Raw genomic sequence first — 19924 nt, forward strand, 5'->3', positions numbered from 1 at the left:
TACACGAAGAAGACCGCGATTCCACCCGATTTTTCTGGCTTAGAGATCCAAGCAACCCCAAGAGTGAACTTGAGACTTACAGATTCAAGGTATTTTTATTCGGAGCGACATGTTCGCCATTTATTCTTAACGCGTCATTATTGAAACATTTATCAACGGTTACAAGTGCTACAGTTGAGATACTCAAGCGAGATTTGTATGTAGACAACGTACTTACAAGTGTTAATACGGAAGAAGCCGCCTTAAATTTCTTTGAAAAATCTAGAGAACTCATGACAAATGCAGGATTTAATTTGAGAACATGGAAGTCAAATAGCAATCAACTTAGCAACGAAGCTACAAAGGCAAACGTACTTGATACGGATATCGAGACGAAATTCTTGGGATGCGTTGGGATGCGAAGTCAGACATACTGACATTTGCGAAATTAAATGAAGATCGTATAGATATTGATGATTCACAAGCGACAAAGAGAGAAATATTGAGTAAATCATCGTCAATTTACGACCCACTCGGAATTCTTGGACCAGTGACCGTAAGAGCTAAGCTACTGGTACAAACATTATGGAAAGAAGGATACGATTGGGACCAGGTGTTGCCTAGCAACATAGTTAAATCATGGTATGAAATTTTAGATGACATCCGAGATGTAACAGTTAATACGAAAATCGCACGACATTATTTCAACGATCAAAATGAGAACGAAAGCAACGAGAAAATCACATTACATGTCTTTGTTGATGCCAGCCAACGCGCTTATGGAGCCAGTGCCTACTTGTGTAAAGGAAACACTTCTTTTCTCGTAATTGCAAAAAACCGGATCGCTCCGCTCGCCAAAATGACATTACCAAAGCTAGAATTGATGGCTGCAGTAATAGGAGCTCGAATGGCTAAAAACCTCACAAAAAACCCTTAAGCCACAACGCACAGTACTATGGAGTGACAGTCAGATCGTTCTGCACTGGATTTCGTCTTTAAAATCATTTGGAAGATTTGTTCAGAATCGTGTGCTAGAAATTAAAGAAACGACACAAAATTACGACTGGAAATACGTACCAACAGAATCAAATCCAGCCGACCTTCAAACTCGAGTAATATCATCAATGCAATTCAAAGAATCGACTTTGTGGATGCAAGGACCGTCATGGATATCAGATGAGAACAGTTGGCCTACATGGACCCAACAAGTTTAACAAGAGACTATTTTGTTAACGACAACAGATGACAGCAAAAACATGAAACCGTGTGTATTAAATGGAATTTCGAAAATAATCGACCTATCAAGATTCTCGTCATTGAACAAGTTACTACGAGTTACATGCTACGTGCTTAAATTTGTGAGTATATGTAAAAGTAAGCGACCGTATAACTTGAGGAAATATGCTAGACACGGAAAAGATATTACGAAAGATGAAATTGTCCGCGCAACTAGTACATGGATTACAGATATTCAAAATGAAAAAATCAGTAATGAAAAGCAGCAACTCGCAAACCCGTCACATGACAAGAATCTACCGTTAGTAAGACAACTGCGCTTGTTCATATATACAGAAGGTGTCATTCGATGCGCCGGGCGCATACACAATTCACAGTTAGACGACTCCGCGAAGATTCCAGTGTTACTACCGAAGAAAAATGAATTTACGGACTTAGTTATATTGAACGCGCACCTGCAGATGTTACATTCTGGTGCTGGACAGACAATTACGCAAATCCGCCAATCGTATTGAATACCTTCCATTAGACAATGCGTTAACCACATCGTACAGAAATGTGTAAAGTGCCGAAAAGTGACCGGAAAAGCATTTCCACAGCAAATTTCGCCTCCGCTACCCAAGGATAGAGTCACCGATATGATACCGTTTACGACAACTGGTGTTGATTTCGCTGGACCGCTATTCGTTAAAGACAATGGACTTGTTACAAAATCGTATATTTGCCTATTCACATGAGCTTGCATTCGTGCCGTACACCTAGAACTTGTTACAGATATTACAATCGAATCATTCAAATTAGCGTTTAGACGATTCGTTAGTAGGAGAGGAATTCCGAGTACTGTGTATTCCGATAATGCACCAACCTTTGGTTCCTTCTCACATGACAACCTGAAGGAAATGAACATTCAAATTAATTGGATATTTATACCAAAAGCAGCACCGTGGTACGGTGGATGGTTGAAGAGACTAGTTGGAATTACGAAAACAACATTGAAAAAAGTGCTCGGAAAATCACAAGTAAATTCTGACGTATTACGAACAATTTTGATAGAAATTGAACGTGTAATCAACGATCGTCCGATTACGTATGTATCGTCCGACATCCGAGATCCAGAGCCGCTTACGCCGTCACATCTGCTACAGGGAAGAACATTATCACAAGAGAACAATTCTGATTCAGAGGACAATAATTTTAATTTAGATTTCACAGAGGCAAACAAACGTTTTAATCATAAAGTAGCTTTGATTGAACACTTTGCAAAACGATGGAGAATGGAATACCCCACTGGATTAAGAGAATTTCATCGCGTCGCGGGAGACAAAAGCGCACATGTGAAAATCGGTTCCGTCGTACAAATCATGGACAATTCACCGAGAATGATGTGGAAACTAGCAGTTATAGAAGATTTGATCACCGGAAAAGATGAAGTCGTAAGAGGAGTCAAACTTCGGACATCAAATGGACTGATTACCACGAGACCAATTGTGAAAGTGGTGCCATTGGAAATATGAACTACAATTGTTAAAAGTGTTTTTTCAATACCCCTTTTTATGAACAAAATATGAACAGTAATTGCATTTTGCGGCCCCCAGAATGTTGTGAATTAGTTATTGTTTCTTCATACTCTTTGATTTGTTTAACGTTTTACCGCCATTTACGTAACAATAGGCCCGCAACGTCGTGACTTGCCGACGTCTCTCTTGTATATCATAGACTAGTAAAGCTTACGAACATTGAAGACGCTTTTGTGTTTACTTATATCGATACGTCCAAAACACAGGACTTTCCTTTAGCTCCTCAGATTTGATCCAAAGCTTCGTCGCGTTAAGGTTACAACGTTACTATAGCGTAATGTTTGTATTTCGCGTATTTTCCGACATGATTTTTATGGAGAGTATGTTAAGGCACAACTTTAATCCCCAATAGAGGTCAGAATTGCCATGATCCCAGAAAAATATTAAAGCTCGGAACTTTGCGGTAAGGACATACTAAGAAGTACCGAATATGTGGTTTGTAAGTAAAATACGTTATATATTTCGGAACCACTGTAATGGCCAGATGGCTCAGGATTATATAGAAAAGAGTGGTGAATAGTCTAGGTTTAAACCAGTGGTGTAGAATAGAGAGTGCTGCCACACTTTCAAATTTAGTAACTAACAGTGAACGTGAAAGAAGGAAGGTGACAGTGAAAAAGAAAGTGACGTCATTTTAGTAAGTAAAAGTAATGACGTAACATTATATAGGTAAAATAGTGTCATGGTGTAAAAGTTACAGTAGTGTGATTTAAAACTGTTGAATAGGAGTAAGGTGTGTAAGTTAGGGTTAGAATTTGAATAGAAGTACGTGGTGGTGTTTTTTTAAATCGAAAAAAAAAATCCATAATATAGAAATATTTTTAAAAGTATTGAGATTACGATGGCATCTTATAACCAATATCATTTCATTGATCTGAATACCTTTGACACAAAAGGAAAAACAAAAATGAAGGGACCTGCAAACAAGTGATATAGATTACAAGTGTGGATGGAATATTTTGTGATAGTTACCTACTAATCTTGAAGTCAAGAAAGTGGGTTAAAAGTAAGGTGTGGCTTGAAGTGGGTTGTATTACGAAACGAGAAGGGCCGTTTATCAGAAGTACGATTGCCTGCACCCTAATAATCCAGTAAACCGCGTGGTAGTACATGTCCTTGTTTTCCTTTTCACATCTAGTAAACATTATATTTATAAAAATTAAAGTGGTGGTGAGGGGTGTGAAATTGAAACAAATCATCATAAAAGACATGTGGGTGTAAGGTATTAAATAAACAATGGCATTAACAAACAAAAACATACCGGGTGCGTCTAGATTGTCATTTAATATACGTACTATACTTAATGAGGTGGTGGTGCTAGGTTTATAAAGACAATACCAACGGGTCATTTACAAATAACGGTTAACCACTTACATCGAATGGCAAAGGGTCTTGGGTTAAAAGGATATAGTATAAATCCAAAAGACGTGTTGGTAAAGCTTATTGAAGACAAAACGCATCAAGTCTTATCCCGTTCATAATTGTTCACTAAAAATGAATTTTATACTAAAAGAAAAGAAACGTTGTATATCTTATAGATCTAGGTAAAAGAAAAACGACTCCAACAAGACATAGCTAAGAAACCTGTTATTAAGGTGAAAGATGGTAGAAAGAAGTACGTAATCATTGAACCATTTGTTAATTCATTGTTAAGGCAAGTCGAAGTGCTTTACATACATTTGATTAGTAAAAACAGACGCACAACAATTAAAGTAGGCATCGAAGGTACAATATTTGCTTCTAGTACAGTTGGTAAAAACAAACCCTGCAACAGGTGCCAGTGATTTCACTTTTTAGGACAACTCAAGTTAGTATTACTCATGAATCAACCAACTAAGACACTGCACTAACAGTAATGATAGAAAAGGCAAAAGACAGGATAGCAACTTGCATGCGTGATGGAAGTGAGTGAACGTTAGTCATATTGTAGAAGTACACCTTCATATGGATAAATTGTATCCCTGAAGTGTAAGTCTTACCTACGCCTTTCAGTAAAACTAGAAGAAGACTTTTATTTACGTGAGCTGTGTTCTCAAAATCACATAATGAGGAGATGGATCAGGAAAGTACACACCGAGTGATTCAATACAAAAAATAGGTAAACGAGTTGACCAAAAAAAGGGGAAGGGGCTAGTTATTGTCGTTGAAACATATTGACCAAATATGAAAGGCTTAATACTACCTTGTATACTTTATGTGTTTGGGTATGGTGTTGAAATAAACAACAACTCTTAAGAGAATTTGCAGGGTATCCGTTAAAAATTCAAAGAACATCAGAAAGGATAGAACTCAAACAAACATGTTATATTTAACTAAATTGAATGCTACTAAACAACATTACTGTTGGATAAAACTTTATCACATTTGTTAAGTCCCCAATGGTCATCCCACAATGTTATTGTGTTTTTGTCGAAGATGTATGAACCACGGTTGAAGTGATGACTTTTTAGACGAACATTTAGTGTATTGTGATACATTTAAGAGGAATGGAGTGAAAATCGAGATTCCAGAAGAAGATACCTTTACAATATCTTACAACTTAGTACAAACGTAAATTGCGATAACCTTATGTTATTTATGCTGACTTTCTATGTAACTTAAAACAGATAGACACTTGCCAAACTGAGAAATTAAAAGCTTACACAGATGTTTACCAAAACAATACACCTTCTGGTTTTACTTCTGTATCAAGTATGTTCATGGGGAATACAAAGACACAAAAGTGTACTCTAGTGAAGACATTGTTAATAAATTTGTGGCTTGTATGGAAGAGATAATGAAGGAGATTACAGACATGACAGACATATACATGGATTAAAAGACCTGGTGGTGACTGATGAAGATCCCAAATGTTTTACAGCGAGTTAAAATTGTCATACGTGCGATGATAAATTAGGGGAAGCAAAGTGCGTGAGCACGGCCACTTGACAGGAAAGTATCGTGTAGCAGCACATAAAACAATGTAACTTAAACTGCCAACTATCTACCTTTGTTCCAATTGTGTTTCATAACTTAACAGGGTATGACTCCCACTTGTTCGTAAATGCGTTTGGGGTTTACCGATGGTGAAGTGAATTGCATTTCCAACACTGATGAAAAGAACATATTTTTTTCTAATAAAGTGTATGGATAAGAAATGCTTTTCATTGATTTGTGTAGGTTTATGTTAACTTCGTTCTATACCTTATATATTTAGCTAAGAATTTAAAGTTGAACAAATTAAAGGTATGAAAGTTGTGATTTAGGTAGCATTATGAATTAATAATAAAAAAGTGTATATCTTCTGATTTCATCAAGGATCATTACAACATGACGAAAACACAACTACTACTGTGAAATTACTTTAATTTGTGGGTATTTTCGTGGATTGAGAAATATTAACATGTTCGTGGGTTTTTAAATTCGTGGATTTTAGTTTTCTAAAATCAAAATTGAAACATTAATTTTAGTATGCGATTCGAAGCGTAGGTTACAAATTGTCTGGATTGAAGGAAATTGCAAAGAAAACATTGACCTGTGTTAATTGTAGTTATCACACTAATTGACCAGAGATCGAGTGATCAACAGATGCAAGACCTTCAAATGTGTTAATTAAGCCATTAACATGTCACCTAAAGAAAACAGCTACATAAACAAATACAAAAAAACTATCTTGATTTGTAAACAAACGCAAGCCGAGCATGACATTATTATTTCCCATGCATACGAGAATTACGAGGACATAAAATGAACACTTTATCATAGCATATTTTTAATACCAGAAATCTGACTTTCATTGATAAAAAAGTATTTTTTCTATGAGAAATAAAAGATCAAAAGTTGTACATCTTAGGTTTTTAAAGATTAAATAGGTATAACCATGCCTGCAGTTGGAGTTCATAGTGCAACTTTTATAGTATTCTCAGATTTGGCGATATTCAATATATTCTCTATATCATATCAGTAGTAAAACCTATAGCTACATAGGGATCTTTCCATGTCTTGATTTGGACCACGGTTGTTTTATTTCGTTGGACACTTAAATTCTTGGATAAAGTCATCCAGGAAAACCACGTAAATTGGTTCCCCATGAATAAAAGTACTTTCTCAGTATCTGCTGACCGACTTTACAATGAACACGTTAGTGTGGCTGACTATTCTCATGTACAATATGTGTTTACTACATTTAACTGTCAAACATTACAAATGGTCAAGACTACCACGACATTGTGCAATTGGAAGATATCTTTACAAACTAAAGTGCCTTTTGTTTAAAATACCAAGGGCTTGACGCATTTCATTATTATACGTCAAGAGGGCTAGCTTACGATGTGGAGTTAAAAATAAGCAAAGTAAGATTAGACATGTTAATTCTGCTGGTAATATGCAACACGAAAAGGTGTGTGTGCTAAAATAAGCCATCGCCATGGGTGGCCAACGCCAAATACGTGACAGGCTACGACCCATCACAACCAACGATTTTCTTGGAATACTTAGGTACTAACAATTTGTATGTGTTGGTCATGTCCGTAACCTACAGGGGTTTTGAATGCGTGGACAACCTTGAAGACATTGACATGTTGAAATATGAGAACGAGGTTGGTAACATAACTGAATGTGATTTGGATTACTCAGGCTACAATACAATAGCCATAACGACTAATCATTTTAAATGAAAACATAAAAATGAACAAGGTTCATAAGTTGGTGCCGCATTTAGATTAAAACAAACGTGTAAAGTATGTTCTTCATCATAGAAATTTGAAACAGTGTTGTTCCCACAGGTTGGTATAAACCAAAGTGAATCGTGTGTCAAAACTATAGCAATCAATATGGCTTAAAATTTTCATTTACCTGAACACTTACATTAGAATCCTAGCCAGCATCGTGTCTGAAAAGAATTCATTTAAACTGATGAACAACTCCATGTTTGGAAATGCCATGAAAAACATACGTTAACGAGTGAATATAATATGAATGATTACTGATAGACAACCGTTGAAACTAATAGCGAAAACCATCTGTGACCGATTCGTGATGTATAACGAGTCCATGGTAGTAGTAAACATACAGAAAACCAAACTCAAGTTTGACAAGCCTGTGTACTTTGGAGCATGCATCTTAGACATTTTCAAAGATGTTAAATGTACGACATTCATTTGGACTGTGTGCATAAAAGCAACGGGAACAAAGTTCGACTTCTGTTTACCGACACTGATAGTTAAGCCTATCAAATTCAAACCGACGACTTTCACAAAGACATGTCTCACATTCAAAACAAGTTTGACACACCAACCTGTTGTATGGACAACACGTTTTGGAATTCCGACCAACGTCAACAACAAAAAATGATTTGTATGCATGTGGTGGTCAAATGATGGCTAAGTTTGTAGGGCTTCTTACAAGATGTGATAATATCGAATGGGTGATGGTCAACACACCAGGAAAGCTAAAGGAATGAAGAAACAAGTCAATTGACAGAAAATAACATTTAACGATTACAAGACGTGTTTGATGATCCAATAAAGATATCATTGAAAAATAAACGTCATTCGCAATAACCTTCACAACGTGGTGTCTGGGGAAATTTATACAATATGACAAACGTTACATTGTAAAATATGGATTCAGTGCCTTGGTACATAGTCATTACAAAATTGAACCAAAATTCTATAAGGACGTATGGTAAAAGAAGTAACAATGTCTAGAGTCATTAAACCTCTAAAACAACATTATATGAAGAACGACAATATTTCTCGAATATGGATATTATTAAAAGGCGATTGCAACTTAGCGCCCGTTTGGATGCCCGAAAACTTAAAATAAGTGATACGTGTACACAACAGTATACTTCCCAACAAGCTCCTTTCAAACGGAGAGTAAAATAAATGATGCGTGTACACAACATTCTACTTTCCAACAAGTCCCTATCAAACGGAAAGTGGGAGAAAACAGTTTAAACTCTTCAGATATTCTATTTTCGAGGTGTATTAATGCAGGTTATCCTTTTTCAAAAAAAATTTAAACCCTTCCATTATGGGATCTGGAACCCATTGGACGTGTTAGTTTAAGACGACAACCAGCAAAGTCATGTTGATTCTTACGGACTTCCTCACACCCCTTACGTTATGGTAAATTACTTGAAACTTAAGATCTGCTACATCACCGATGAACTTCAGATAAGAGCACCAGTGGTCTGTTGACACTTTTGTTTGTATATGTCACAATTATTGTCTAATGAACATGATAAAGTTGCTTTTCCATGACAGACAAATTTGGATTTTATGGAAATGGCGAAATAAATATGAGTCAATTGCTTGAAAAATTAAACATGGACGACAATCGCATCACTAACATTAAATCTCCGAATAAAAATACGCCGTCTGGCCACCACAGAGGTTCAAAGTTGCCCATTTACGTATGTTCCATATCAACCACACATTCGGTACTCTTCGGTATATCCCTACGGCAAAGTTCCGAACCGGACCTAGCTCATTTTAAAGGTATTGACCGAAGCTATTCCCCACTTAAATATTTTTCTGGGATCCGGGCCCGTCTGGCCACCACAGAGGTTCAAAGTTGCCCATTTACGTATGTTTCATATCAATCACACATTCGGTACTCTTCGGTATATCCCTACGGCAAAGTTCCGAACTGGACCTAGCTCATTTTAAAGGTATTGACCCAAGCTATTCCCCACTTAAATATTTTTTTGGGATCCGGGCCCGTCTGGCCACCACAGAGGTTCAAAGTTGCCCATTTACGTATTTTTCATATCAATTACACATTCGGTACTCTTCGGTATATCCCTACGGCAAAGTTCCGAACTGGACCTAGCTCATTTTAAAGGTATTGACCCAAGCTATTCCCCACTTAAATATTTTTCTGGGATCCGGGCCCGTCTGGCCACCACAGAGGTTCAAAGTTGCCCATTTACGTATTTTTCATATCAATCACACATTCGGTACTCTTCGGTATATCCCTACGGCAAAGTTCCGAACCGGACCTAGCTCATTTTAAAGGTATTGACCCAAGCTATTCCCCACTTAAATATTTTTCTGGAATCCGGGCCCGTCTGGCCACCACAGAGGTTCAAAGTTGCCCATTTACGTATGTTTCATATCAATCACACATTCGGTACTCTTCGGTATATCCCTACGGCAAAGTTCGGAACCGGACCTAGCTCATTTTAAAGGTATTGACCCAAACTATTCCCCACTTAAATATTTTTTTGGGATCCGGGCCCGTCTGGCCACCACAGAGGTTCAAAGTTGCCCATTTACGTATTTTTCATATCAATCACACATTCGGTACTCTTCGGTATATCCCTACGGCAAAGTTCCGAACCGGACCTAGCTCATTTTAAAGGTATTGACCCAAGCTATTCCCCACTTAAATATTTTTCTGGGATCCGGGCCCGTCTGGCCACCACAGAGGTTCAAAGTTGCCCATTTACGTATGTTTCATATCAATCACACATTCGGTACTCTTCGGTATATCCCTACGGCAAAGTTCCGAACCGGACCTAGCTCATTTTAAAGGTATTGACCCAAGCTATTATCCACTTAAATATTTTTCTGGGATCCGGGCCCGTCTGGCCACCACAAAAGTTCAAAGTTGCCCATTTACGTATTTTTCATATCAATCACACATTCGGTACTCTTCGGTATATCCCTATGGCAAAATTCCGAACTGGAACTAGCTCATTTTAAAGGTATTGACCCAAGCTATTCCCCACTTAAATATTTTTCTGGGATCCGGGCCCGTCTGGCCACCACAGAGGTTCAAAGTTGCCCATTTACGTATGTTTCATATCAATCACACATTGGGTACTCTTCGGTATATCTCTACGGCAAAGTTCGGAACCGGACCTAGCTCATTTTAAAGGTATTGACCCAAGCTATTCCCCACTTAAATATTTTTCTGGGATCCGGGCCCGTCTGGCCACCACAGAGGTTCAAAATTGCCCATTTACGTATTTTTCATATCAATCACACATTCGGTACTCTTCGGTATATCCCTACGGCAAAGTTCCGAACCGGACCTAGCTGATTTTAAAGGTATTGACCCAAGCTATTCCCCACTTAAATATTTTTCTGGGATCCGGGCCCGTCTGGCCACCACAGAGGTTCAAAGTTGCCCATTTACGTATTTTTCATATCAATCACACATTCGGTACTCTTCGGTATATCCCTACGGCAAAGTTCGAACCGGACCTAGCTCATTTTAAAGGTATTGACCCAAGCTATTCCCCACTTAAATATTTTTCTGGGATCCGGGCCCGTCTGGCCACCACAGAGGTTCAAAGTTGCCCATTTACGTATTTTTCATATCAATCACACATTCGGTACTCTTCGGTATATCCCTACGGCAAAGTTCCGAACCGGACCTAGCTCATTTTAAAGGTATTGACCCAAGCTATTCCCCACTTAAATATTTTTCTGGGATCCGGGCCCGTCTGGCCACCACAGAGGTTCAAAGTTGCCCATTTACGTATGTTTCATATCAATCACACATTCGGTACTCTTCGGTATATCTCTACGGCAAAGTTCGGAACCGGACCTAGCTCATTTTAAAGGTATTGACCCAAGCTATTCCCCACTTAAATATTTTTTTGGGATCCGGGCCCGTCTGGCCACCACAGAGGTTCAAAGTTGCCCATTTACGTATTTTTCATATCAATCACACATTCGGTACTCTTCGGTATATCCCTACGACAAAGTGCCGAACTGGACCTAGCTCATTTTAAAGGTATTGACCCAAGCTATTCCCCACTTAAATATTTTTCTGGGATCCGGGCCCGTCTGGCCACCACAGAGGTTCAAAGTTGCCCATTTACGTATGTTTCATATCAATCACACATTGGGTACTCTTCGGTATATCCCTACGGCAAAGTTCGGAACCGGACCTAGCTCATTTTAAAGGTATTGACCCAAGCTATTCCCCACTTAAATATTTTTCTGGGATCCGGGCCCGTCTGGCCACCACAGAGGTTCAAAATTGCCCATTTACGTATTTTTCATATCAATCACACATTCGGTACTCTTCGGTATATCCCTACGGCAAAGTTCCGAACCGGACCTAGCTGATTTTAAAGGTATTGACCCAAGCTATTCCCCACTTAAATATTTTTCTGGGATCCGGGCCCGTCTGGCCACCACAGAGGTTCAAAGTTGCCCATTTACGTATTTTTCATATCAATCACACATTCGGTACTCTTCGGTATATCCCTACGGCAAAGTTCGAACCGGACCTAGCTCATTTTAAAGGTATTGACCCAAGCTATTCCCCACTTAAATATTTTTCTGGGATCCGGGCCCGTCTGGCCACCACAGAGGTTCAAAGTTGCCCATTTACGTATTTTTCATATCAATCACACATTCGGTACTCTTCGGTATATCCCTACGGCAAAGTTCCGAACCGGACCTAGCTCATTTTAAAGGTATTGACCCAAGCTATTCCCCACTTAAATATTTTTCTGGGATCCGGGCCCGTCTGGCCACCACAGAGGTTCAAAGTTGCCCATTTACGTATGTTTCATATCAATCACACATTCGGTACTCTTCGGTATATCTCTACGGCAAAGTTCGGAACCGGACCTAGCTCATTTTAAAGGTATTGACCCAAGCTATTCCCCACTTAAATATTTTTTTGGGATCCGGGCCCGTCTGGCCACCACAGAGGTTCAAAGTTGCCCATTTACGTATTTTTCATATCAATCACACATTCGGTACTCTTCGGTATATCCCTACGACAAAGTGCCGAACTGGACCTAGCTCATTTTAAAGGTATTGACCCAAGCTATTCCCCACTTAAATATTTTTCTGGGATCCGGGCCCGTCTGGCCACCACAGAGGTTCAAAGTTGCCCATTTACGTATTTTTCATATCAATCACACATTCGGTACTCTTCGGTATATCCCTACGGCAAAGTTCCGAACCGGACCTAGCTCATTTTAAAGGTATTGACCCAAGCTATTCCCCACTTAAATATTTTTCTGGGATCCGGGCCCGTCTGGCCACCACAGAGGTTCAAAGTTGCCCATTTACGTATTTTTCATATCAATCACACATTCGGTACTCTTCGGTATATCCCTACGGCAAAGTTCCGAACCGGACCTAGCTCATTTTAAAGGTATTGACCCAAGCTATTCCCCACTTAAATATTTTTTTGGGATCCGGGCCCGTCTGGCCACCACAGAGGTTCAAAATTGCCCATTTACGTATTTTTCATATCAATCACACATTCGGTACTCTTCGGTATATCCCTACGGCAAAGTTCCGAACTGGACCTAGCTCATTTTAAAGGAATTGACCCAAGCTATTCCCCACTTAAATATTTTTCTGGGATCCGGGCCTGTCTGGCCACCACAGAGGTTCAAAGTTGCCCATTTACGTATTTTTCATATCAATCACACATTCGGTACTCTTCGGTATATCCCTACGGCAAAGTTCGAACCGGACCTAGCTCATTTTAAAGGTATTGACCCAAGCTATTCCCCACTTAAATATTTTTCTGGGATCCGGGCCCGTCTGGCCACCACAGAGGTTCAAAGTTGCCCATTTACGTATTTTTCATATCAATCACACATTCGGTACTCTTCGGTATATCCCTACGGCAAAGTTCCGAACCGGACCTAGCTCATTTTAAAGGTATTGACCCAAGCTATTCCCCACTTAAATATTTTTCTGGGATCCGGGCCCGTCTGGCCACCACAGAGGTTCAAAGTTGCCCATTTACGTATTTTTCATATCAATCACACATTCGGTACTCTTCGGTATATCCCTACGGCAAAGTTCCGAACCGGACCTAGCTCATTTTAAAGGTATTGACCCAAGCTATTCCCCACTTAAATATTTTTCTGGGATCCGGGCCCGTCTGGCCACCACAGAGGTTCAAAGTTGCCCATTTACGTATTTTTCATATCAATCACACATTCGGTACTCTTCGGTATATCCCTACGGCAAAGTTCCGAACCGGACCTAGCTCATTTTAAAGGTATTGACCCAAGCTATTCCCCACTTAAATATTTTTCTGGGATCCGGGCCCGTCTGGCCACCACAGAGGTTCAAAGTTGCCCATTTACGTATTTTTCATATCAATCACACATTCGGTACTCTTCGGTATATCCCTACGGCAAAGTTCCGAACTGGAACTAGCTCATTTTAAAGGTATTGACCCAAGCTATTCCCCACTTAAATGTTTTTCTGGGATCCGGGCCCGTCTGGCCACCACAGAGGTTCAAAGTTGCCCATTTACGTATTTTTCATATCAATCACACATTCGGTACTCTTCGGTATATCCCTACGGCAAAGTTCCGAACCGGACCTAGCTCATTTTAAAGGTATTGACCCAAGCTATTCCCCACTTAAATATTTTTCTGGGATCCGGGCCCGTCTGGCCACCACAGAGGTTCAAAGTTGCCCATTTACGTATTTTTCATATCAATCACACATTCGGTACTCTTCGGTATATCCCTACGGCAAAGTTCCGAACCGGACCTAGCTCATTTTAAAGGTATTGACCCAAGCTATTCCCCACTTAAATATTTTTCTGGGATCCGGGCCCGTCTGGCCACCACAGAGGTTCAAAGTTGCCCATTTACGTATTTTTCATATCAATCACACATTCGGTACTCTTCGTTATATCCCTACGGCAAAGTTCCGAACCGGACCTAGCTCATTTTAAAGGTATTGACCCAAGCTATTCCCCACTTAAATATTTTTTTGGGATCCGGGCCCGTCTGGCCACCACAGAGGTTCAAAATTGCCCATTTACGTATTTTTCATATCAATCACACATTCGGTACTCTTCGGTATATCCCTACGGCAAAGTTCCGAACTGGACCTAGCTCATTTTAAAGGAATTGACCCAAGCTATTCCCCACTTAAATATTTTTCTGGGATCCGGGCCTGTCTGGCCACCACAGAGGTTCAAAGTTGCCCATTTACGTATTTTTCATATCAATCACACATTCGGTACTCTTCGGTATATCCCTACGGCAAAGTTCCGAACCGGACCTAGCTCATTTTAAAGGTATTGACCCAAGCTATTCCCCACTTAAATATTTTTCTGGGATCCGGGCCCGTCTGGCCACCACAGAGGTTCAAAGTTGCCCATTTACGTATTTTTCATATCAATCACACATTCGGTACTCTTCGGTATATCCCTACGGCAAAGTTCCGAACCGGACCTAGCTCATTTTAAAGGTATTGACCCAAGCTATTCCCCACTTAAATATTTTTCTGGGATCCGGGCCCGTCTGGCCACCACAGAGGTTCAAAGTTGCCCATTTACGTATTTTTCATATCAATCACACATTCGGTACTCTTCGGTATATCCCTACGGCAAAGTTCCGAACCGGACCTAGCTCATTTTAAAGGTACATGTATTGACCCAAGCTATTCCCCACTTAAATATTTTTCTGGGATCCGGGCCCGTCTGGCCACCACAGAGGTTCAAAGTTGCCCATTTACGTATTTTTCATATCAATCACACATTCGGTACTCTTCGGTATATCCCTACGGCAAAGTTCCGAACTGGACCTAGCTCATTTTAAAGGTATTGACCCAAGCTATTATCCACTTAAATATTTTTCTGGGATCCGGGCCCGTCTGGCCACCACAGAGGTTCAAAGTTGCCCATTTACGTATTTTTCATATCAATCACACATTCGGTACTCTTCGGTATATCCCTACGGCAAAGTTCCGAACCGGACCTAGCTCATTTTAAAGGTATTGACCCAAGCTATTCCCCACTTAAATATTTTTCTGGGATCCGGGCCCGTCTGGCCACTACAGAGGTTCAAAGTTGCCCATTTACGTATTTTTCATATCAATCACACATTCGGTACTCTTCGGTATATCCCTACGGCAAAGTTCCGAACCGGACCTAGCTCATTTTAAAGGTATTGACCCAAGCTAGTCCCCACTTAAATATTTTTCTGGGATCCGGGCCCGTCTGGCCACCACAGAGATGCAAAGTTCCCCATTTACGTATTTTCAATACCCATAACCAAAAATCTTTTTAGTCACGTTTATATGTACACCCAATTTATATACTATAGAGTCTTTAATATCTTTGCATTTGAAATATTGAAACACCAGGGTTCTCACTGTCATCTGAGTGGTCTCCCGTAGGTCTTCACTATATATTTATTCTTTTTTGACTTTCCATAGATATTTCTTTTCATATATCTGAATGTTTTTAGAGTGGCCGGCTTTAGTTTTAGTTTTATATATTATATATTAAATTAAATCTTTGATGTCGTTTTATTGATAAAAATCTATATAACATAAAGACAAATATGCAATTTATATAAGGGTTTATATTCGACAACGAGAATTTACGACAGCTTGAAGGGGTCATAAAACTATTTGCGGCGTTATTTTTCACTCCTGTTAACCATGTAACTTTGAAAATTATACTTTTTAATGATTTTCAACTATATTTTAATATTGAACCGACTGCTAGCAACCGTCTGATATTGAATATCGAATATCGAATAACAAACCGGCAGCTAACTTCAAATACATATTTTAAACGTAATGAAATGCTTTTAAATTAAGTACAAGCCGCGAAATTGTCGAATTCCGCTGTTGAATTATTTTTTACTAAGATTTAGCGATTTTTGGAACGTTTGAGTCTTATGCAGTTTTTGGGTTTTTAGACATATTGTCAAAATTGGCTGCTGGAAAAAAGTGGCTGCTATCTTGATTGGCCGATAAAAGTGGCTGCCAGCTTGAGTCTGGTTCAAAATGATAATAAATGAACAACCACTTCAATATCTACATCTTTCATTTTGAAAGTCTGAATCTGCATCTTAGTATTTAAGTTGCAGAACTAGCTATAGTGTATGGCATCAATTGCAACTCAGAAAAGTTTTAATTTCACTTCCTGTTCTGGAAGGTTGTGCACATGCGCATTAACACAATTTTTTTTTAACTCAAGTCAACTCAAGTTGTACGAATCTAACGGGTTTCTCAGATGTTCCGCCGCGGAAAAGCTAATACTTTATAGCGTACCGCAATGAGGACCCCAAATTAAACTGTGACGTAAACAGTAAATTAGATATAGCCGCTCGATCACAACAGAGGCATGACAGAGATATGATATCAAGCTAAAGGGACTTCCACGTGTAATACACAATTATCGATTCAAGTTATCAGAATAATACTAAAGAGAATAAACGTGTATACATTTTAACAAAACTTCTAATATCGAAAATCAACAAAATTACGAAAAAAAATGTGTACGTGTACATGCATGATTTATCAAAGTGTCTTTTCTAAACGAATATTGGAAACATATTTAGATTACAAAAGGGAAAGATACGTTTCAAGCATGCAATTGTGCTTCATTTCGTCTTACTTTTTTGTATATCTTTATTGGCGTCCAGAACTGCGTTCTTATACGACTAACTAAACTAATTCTTTAATAACCTTTAAAATATATAAGTATTTTAATGGGGGTAAAGTCCTCATAAATCATAACTTCAGCTGTCAAGGTTTAATAACAATAACGCTATCAGAAATGCGAATACCTACATGTACCCATAATATAAATAGTGTAAAAAAATATTCCATCAAATGAATAAAAGTCACACTGACGACTGTTGATACTGTGAAAAACATTTGTGAAACATGTCGTCTTCTGAACAATATACATGTACCTCACTGACCTACATTTGTACTATACAATATTATTATTTCACAATTTCACAATCCATATCAGAAATGCGACTTCCATCCCAAAAAAAACAAAAAACTAAAGTGCATCAAATGACAGAGTAACACAGATATATAATACTGCATAAATCATTCCTGAAATATATCGTCTTTGGAACAACCTACATGTATCCTATGAATGACCTACTATACGAGGTATGCACACTTACCCCTGTTTGCCAAGTCGATGGCTGTTTCTTTTCCTATACCTGCATTAGCACCAGTAATGATCACATGTTTTCCATCTAATCTGGTGGTTGTGTTTGTATACCTGACACCAGCTGCGTAACGTCTAACGCATATCAATGTTACACCTAAATTGGTAATAAATCATTTGTAAATCGAATGCTTGTATCAAAAAGTAGGGAAAAAGTGCAATCAACTATCAACTTACTTTATTGTAACTCGATAATTAATTCAACACAGAGGAACAGTTAAATAAATGAAATGTTCGATCAGGGAATAATCTTCAGTGCATTCTTATTAGATATTGGACAATAAAAAAGTCTTATTCTTATACAGAGTTTATTGAGGAGTTCGCCATGATTACCATAACGACTGATAGCTTTTGTGTCAACATCCCCAGCAAATCCTTGAAACCCAGTTCTTAAAATTAAGAACTTTGAGCACAGTGTGACAATAAACCTGTCCAATTAACATCTTGGTGTGTGTATAAAAGACAACCTCTAGTGTAATACTATTTAAACTAATTAAACTCACCAACACCTACTGCAATACTCAAAGCTACTTTGTGGTCAAGAAGAAAAGTTTGTACAATTTCCATGACTTCTGTGTATTCCATTGCTAGTATAGACACGACTCTTTACACGAAATAGAATATACGAATGGATTACTTCCCTTGAATTCGTTCTACTTAAATATATTGTTCAGCTTAATTTGTTTACTTTTAACTTCTTTTATTTTTAAAACAATTAATCAATGATATGTGATAGAAAAACAAAGGGAATAGTAAATTTCAAATATGCAGCAGCACAATTTTCCGATCCTTGAATTAAAAATGTCAGATTAATATAGCGAAAAATTTTAAGTTAAAAAAATAACGGCGGCGATGAACCGTTAAACAGGTTTCATTATACATATATACACATGGTCATACATATTTGCTAAAGGATGGAAGTTCCAAACATAGCGATAAAGTAAATAATCACGTTATCTGGTCTTTAACAATCTGATAGTTGTATATGTACATGTACCTCAATACCTATTCGGCTAATCCAATTATATAATAAATTAAGTTGAGTTAATATCTGGTTTATAATTTACAGTGGGTGACATGTAACATTTTAACTTTTTCTACCGAAACATTGCGACAGTTTAGACAGTTTTGAAGAAGAAAAAACGTCAGTGTAAATGTTCACTTTTTTTCTGGTAAAAAAAAAACCCAAACTGTATATTAATTAAACTTGCAACTATATTTCCAAAGACAACTAGTGCACATCAATTATGCCAGGCCAACTTGTCTTTTCTCTGCATATATTGCGTTTTACAGAAATCTGTAACATCCTAGTACTCTTAGAAATACCATCATGATGTACTAATTGTTGACCTTTCATAAAATAAACCTTACCCGCAGCACTGAACATGTACAACAGTAAAAACAGAAGAAAGAACACACTTTATTTATATTGTTATAAAAAGAAATGATTATTCTCTTTTGTTTATAAAATGCAGCTAGCCAGACTGAGTAACACGACTTATATAATAACTAATCTAAGTATTTCTGCGTATGGAAAAGTTCTATAAATAGAAAGTCAGTTTTTAACAGGGGTCATTTATACATAAGGGAAGACAATGATCTTCTTGGTTCAGTTTCGGGAAGATAGACTTTGACAAGGAAGCAAAACAGTTATTTCAAAAATAACAAAGTTAATTACCGACTCCAGCTGCTGCTATTAATGCTATTCTGTGATTTGAAATAAAACTCTGTATCTTTGTCGATGCCATTCTTCAGTTATCTCCCTTCTAGTATTTACAGCGTACTATTTAATAACCTTTACGTTTGGTTGATGCTTCGTGTATTTTTCTTCAATTTAAAGATATACTTTAATTATATTAAGAATCTCTTAAGTTTGAAAGAAATTCATCAAATCTTACTTCAGTTTTCCATCTAAAAAGTATGTTCTTTGGCGGATCCAAGGGGTCCGGGGGGTTGGAACACCCCTTTTTTTTTTTTACCAATCAATGCGATTTGAATGCATTGGATTAAAATTATGATATAAGGCAGCAACCATTTGATTTTCGGGGGGGGGGGGGCTTTGGATTTTTTTTGGAAAAAAAGGTGGTTTCCATTTTCGGAGAAAAAATAATTTGTTTTTTCCTGAGAAAAAAAAAATGTTTGTTTCACCCTCAGCTGACACAAAATTGAAAGAAAAAAAAATTTCGACCTGTCGCGAAAAAAAAAAAGTT

At 38.1% G+C, this 19924-nt stretch overlaps 1 protein-coding gene across 2 annotated transcripts in view; it reads right to left on the reverse strand.

Annotated features, from left to right (window-relative positions):
• LOC134685674 (retinol dehydrogenase 12-like) overlaps window positions 1-19517 on the reverse strand; it is a 34129-nt gene extending 14612 nt beyond the window's left edge. The window contains exons 1-3 of one of the 2 annotated variants that reach the window (XM_063545637.1): window positions 19393-19478; window positions 18218-18318; window positions 17668-17811 (exon numbers count right to left, since the gene is read on the reverse strand). In XM_063545637.1, coding sequence (XP_063401707.1) covers window positions 17668-17811; window positions 18218-18299 — 226 coding nt within the window. In that variant the 5' untranslated portion in view covers window positions 18300-18318; window positions 19393-19478. Of the gene's footprint in view, window positions 1-17667; window positions 17812-18217; window positions 18319-19392 lie in introns of both variants that reach the window. The other variant, XM_063545638.1, reaches the window with a different exon arrangement.
• Between the last annotated feature and the right edge of the window lie 407 nt (window positions 19518-19924).

The sequence above is a fragment of the Mytilus trossulus genome, chromosome 9 (genome assembly GCF_036588685.1).
Source record: "Mytilus trossulus isolate FHL-02 chromosome 9, PNRI_Mtr1.1.1.hap1, whole genome shotgun sequence".
Lineage (NCBI taxonomy): Eukaryota > Metazoa > Mollusca > Bivalvia > Mytilida > Mytilidae > Mytilus > Mytilus trossulus.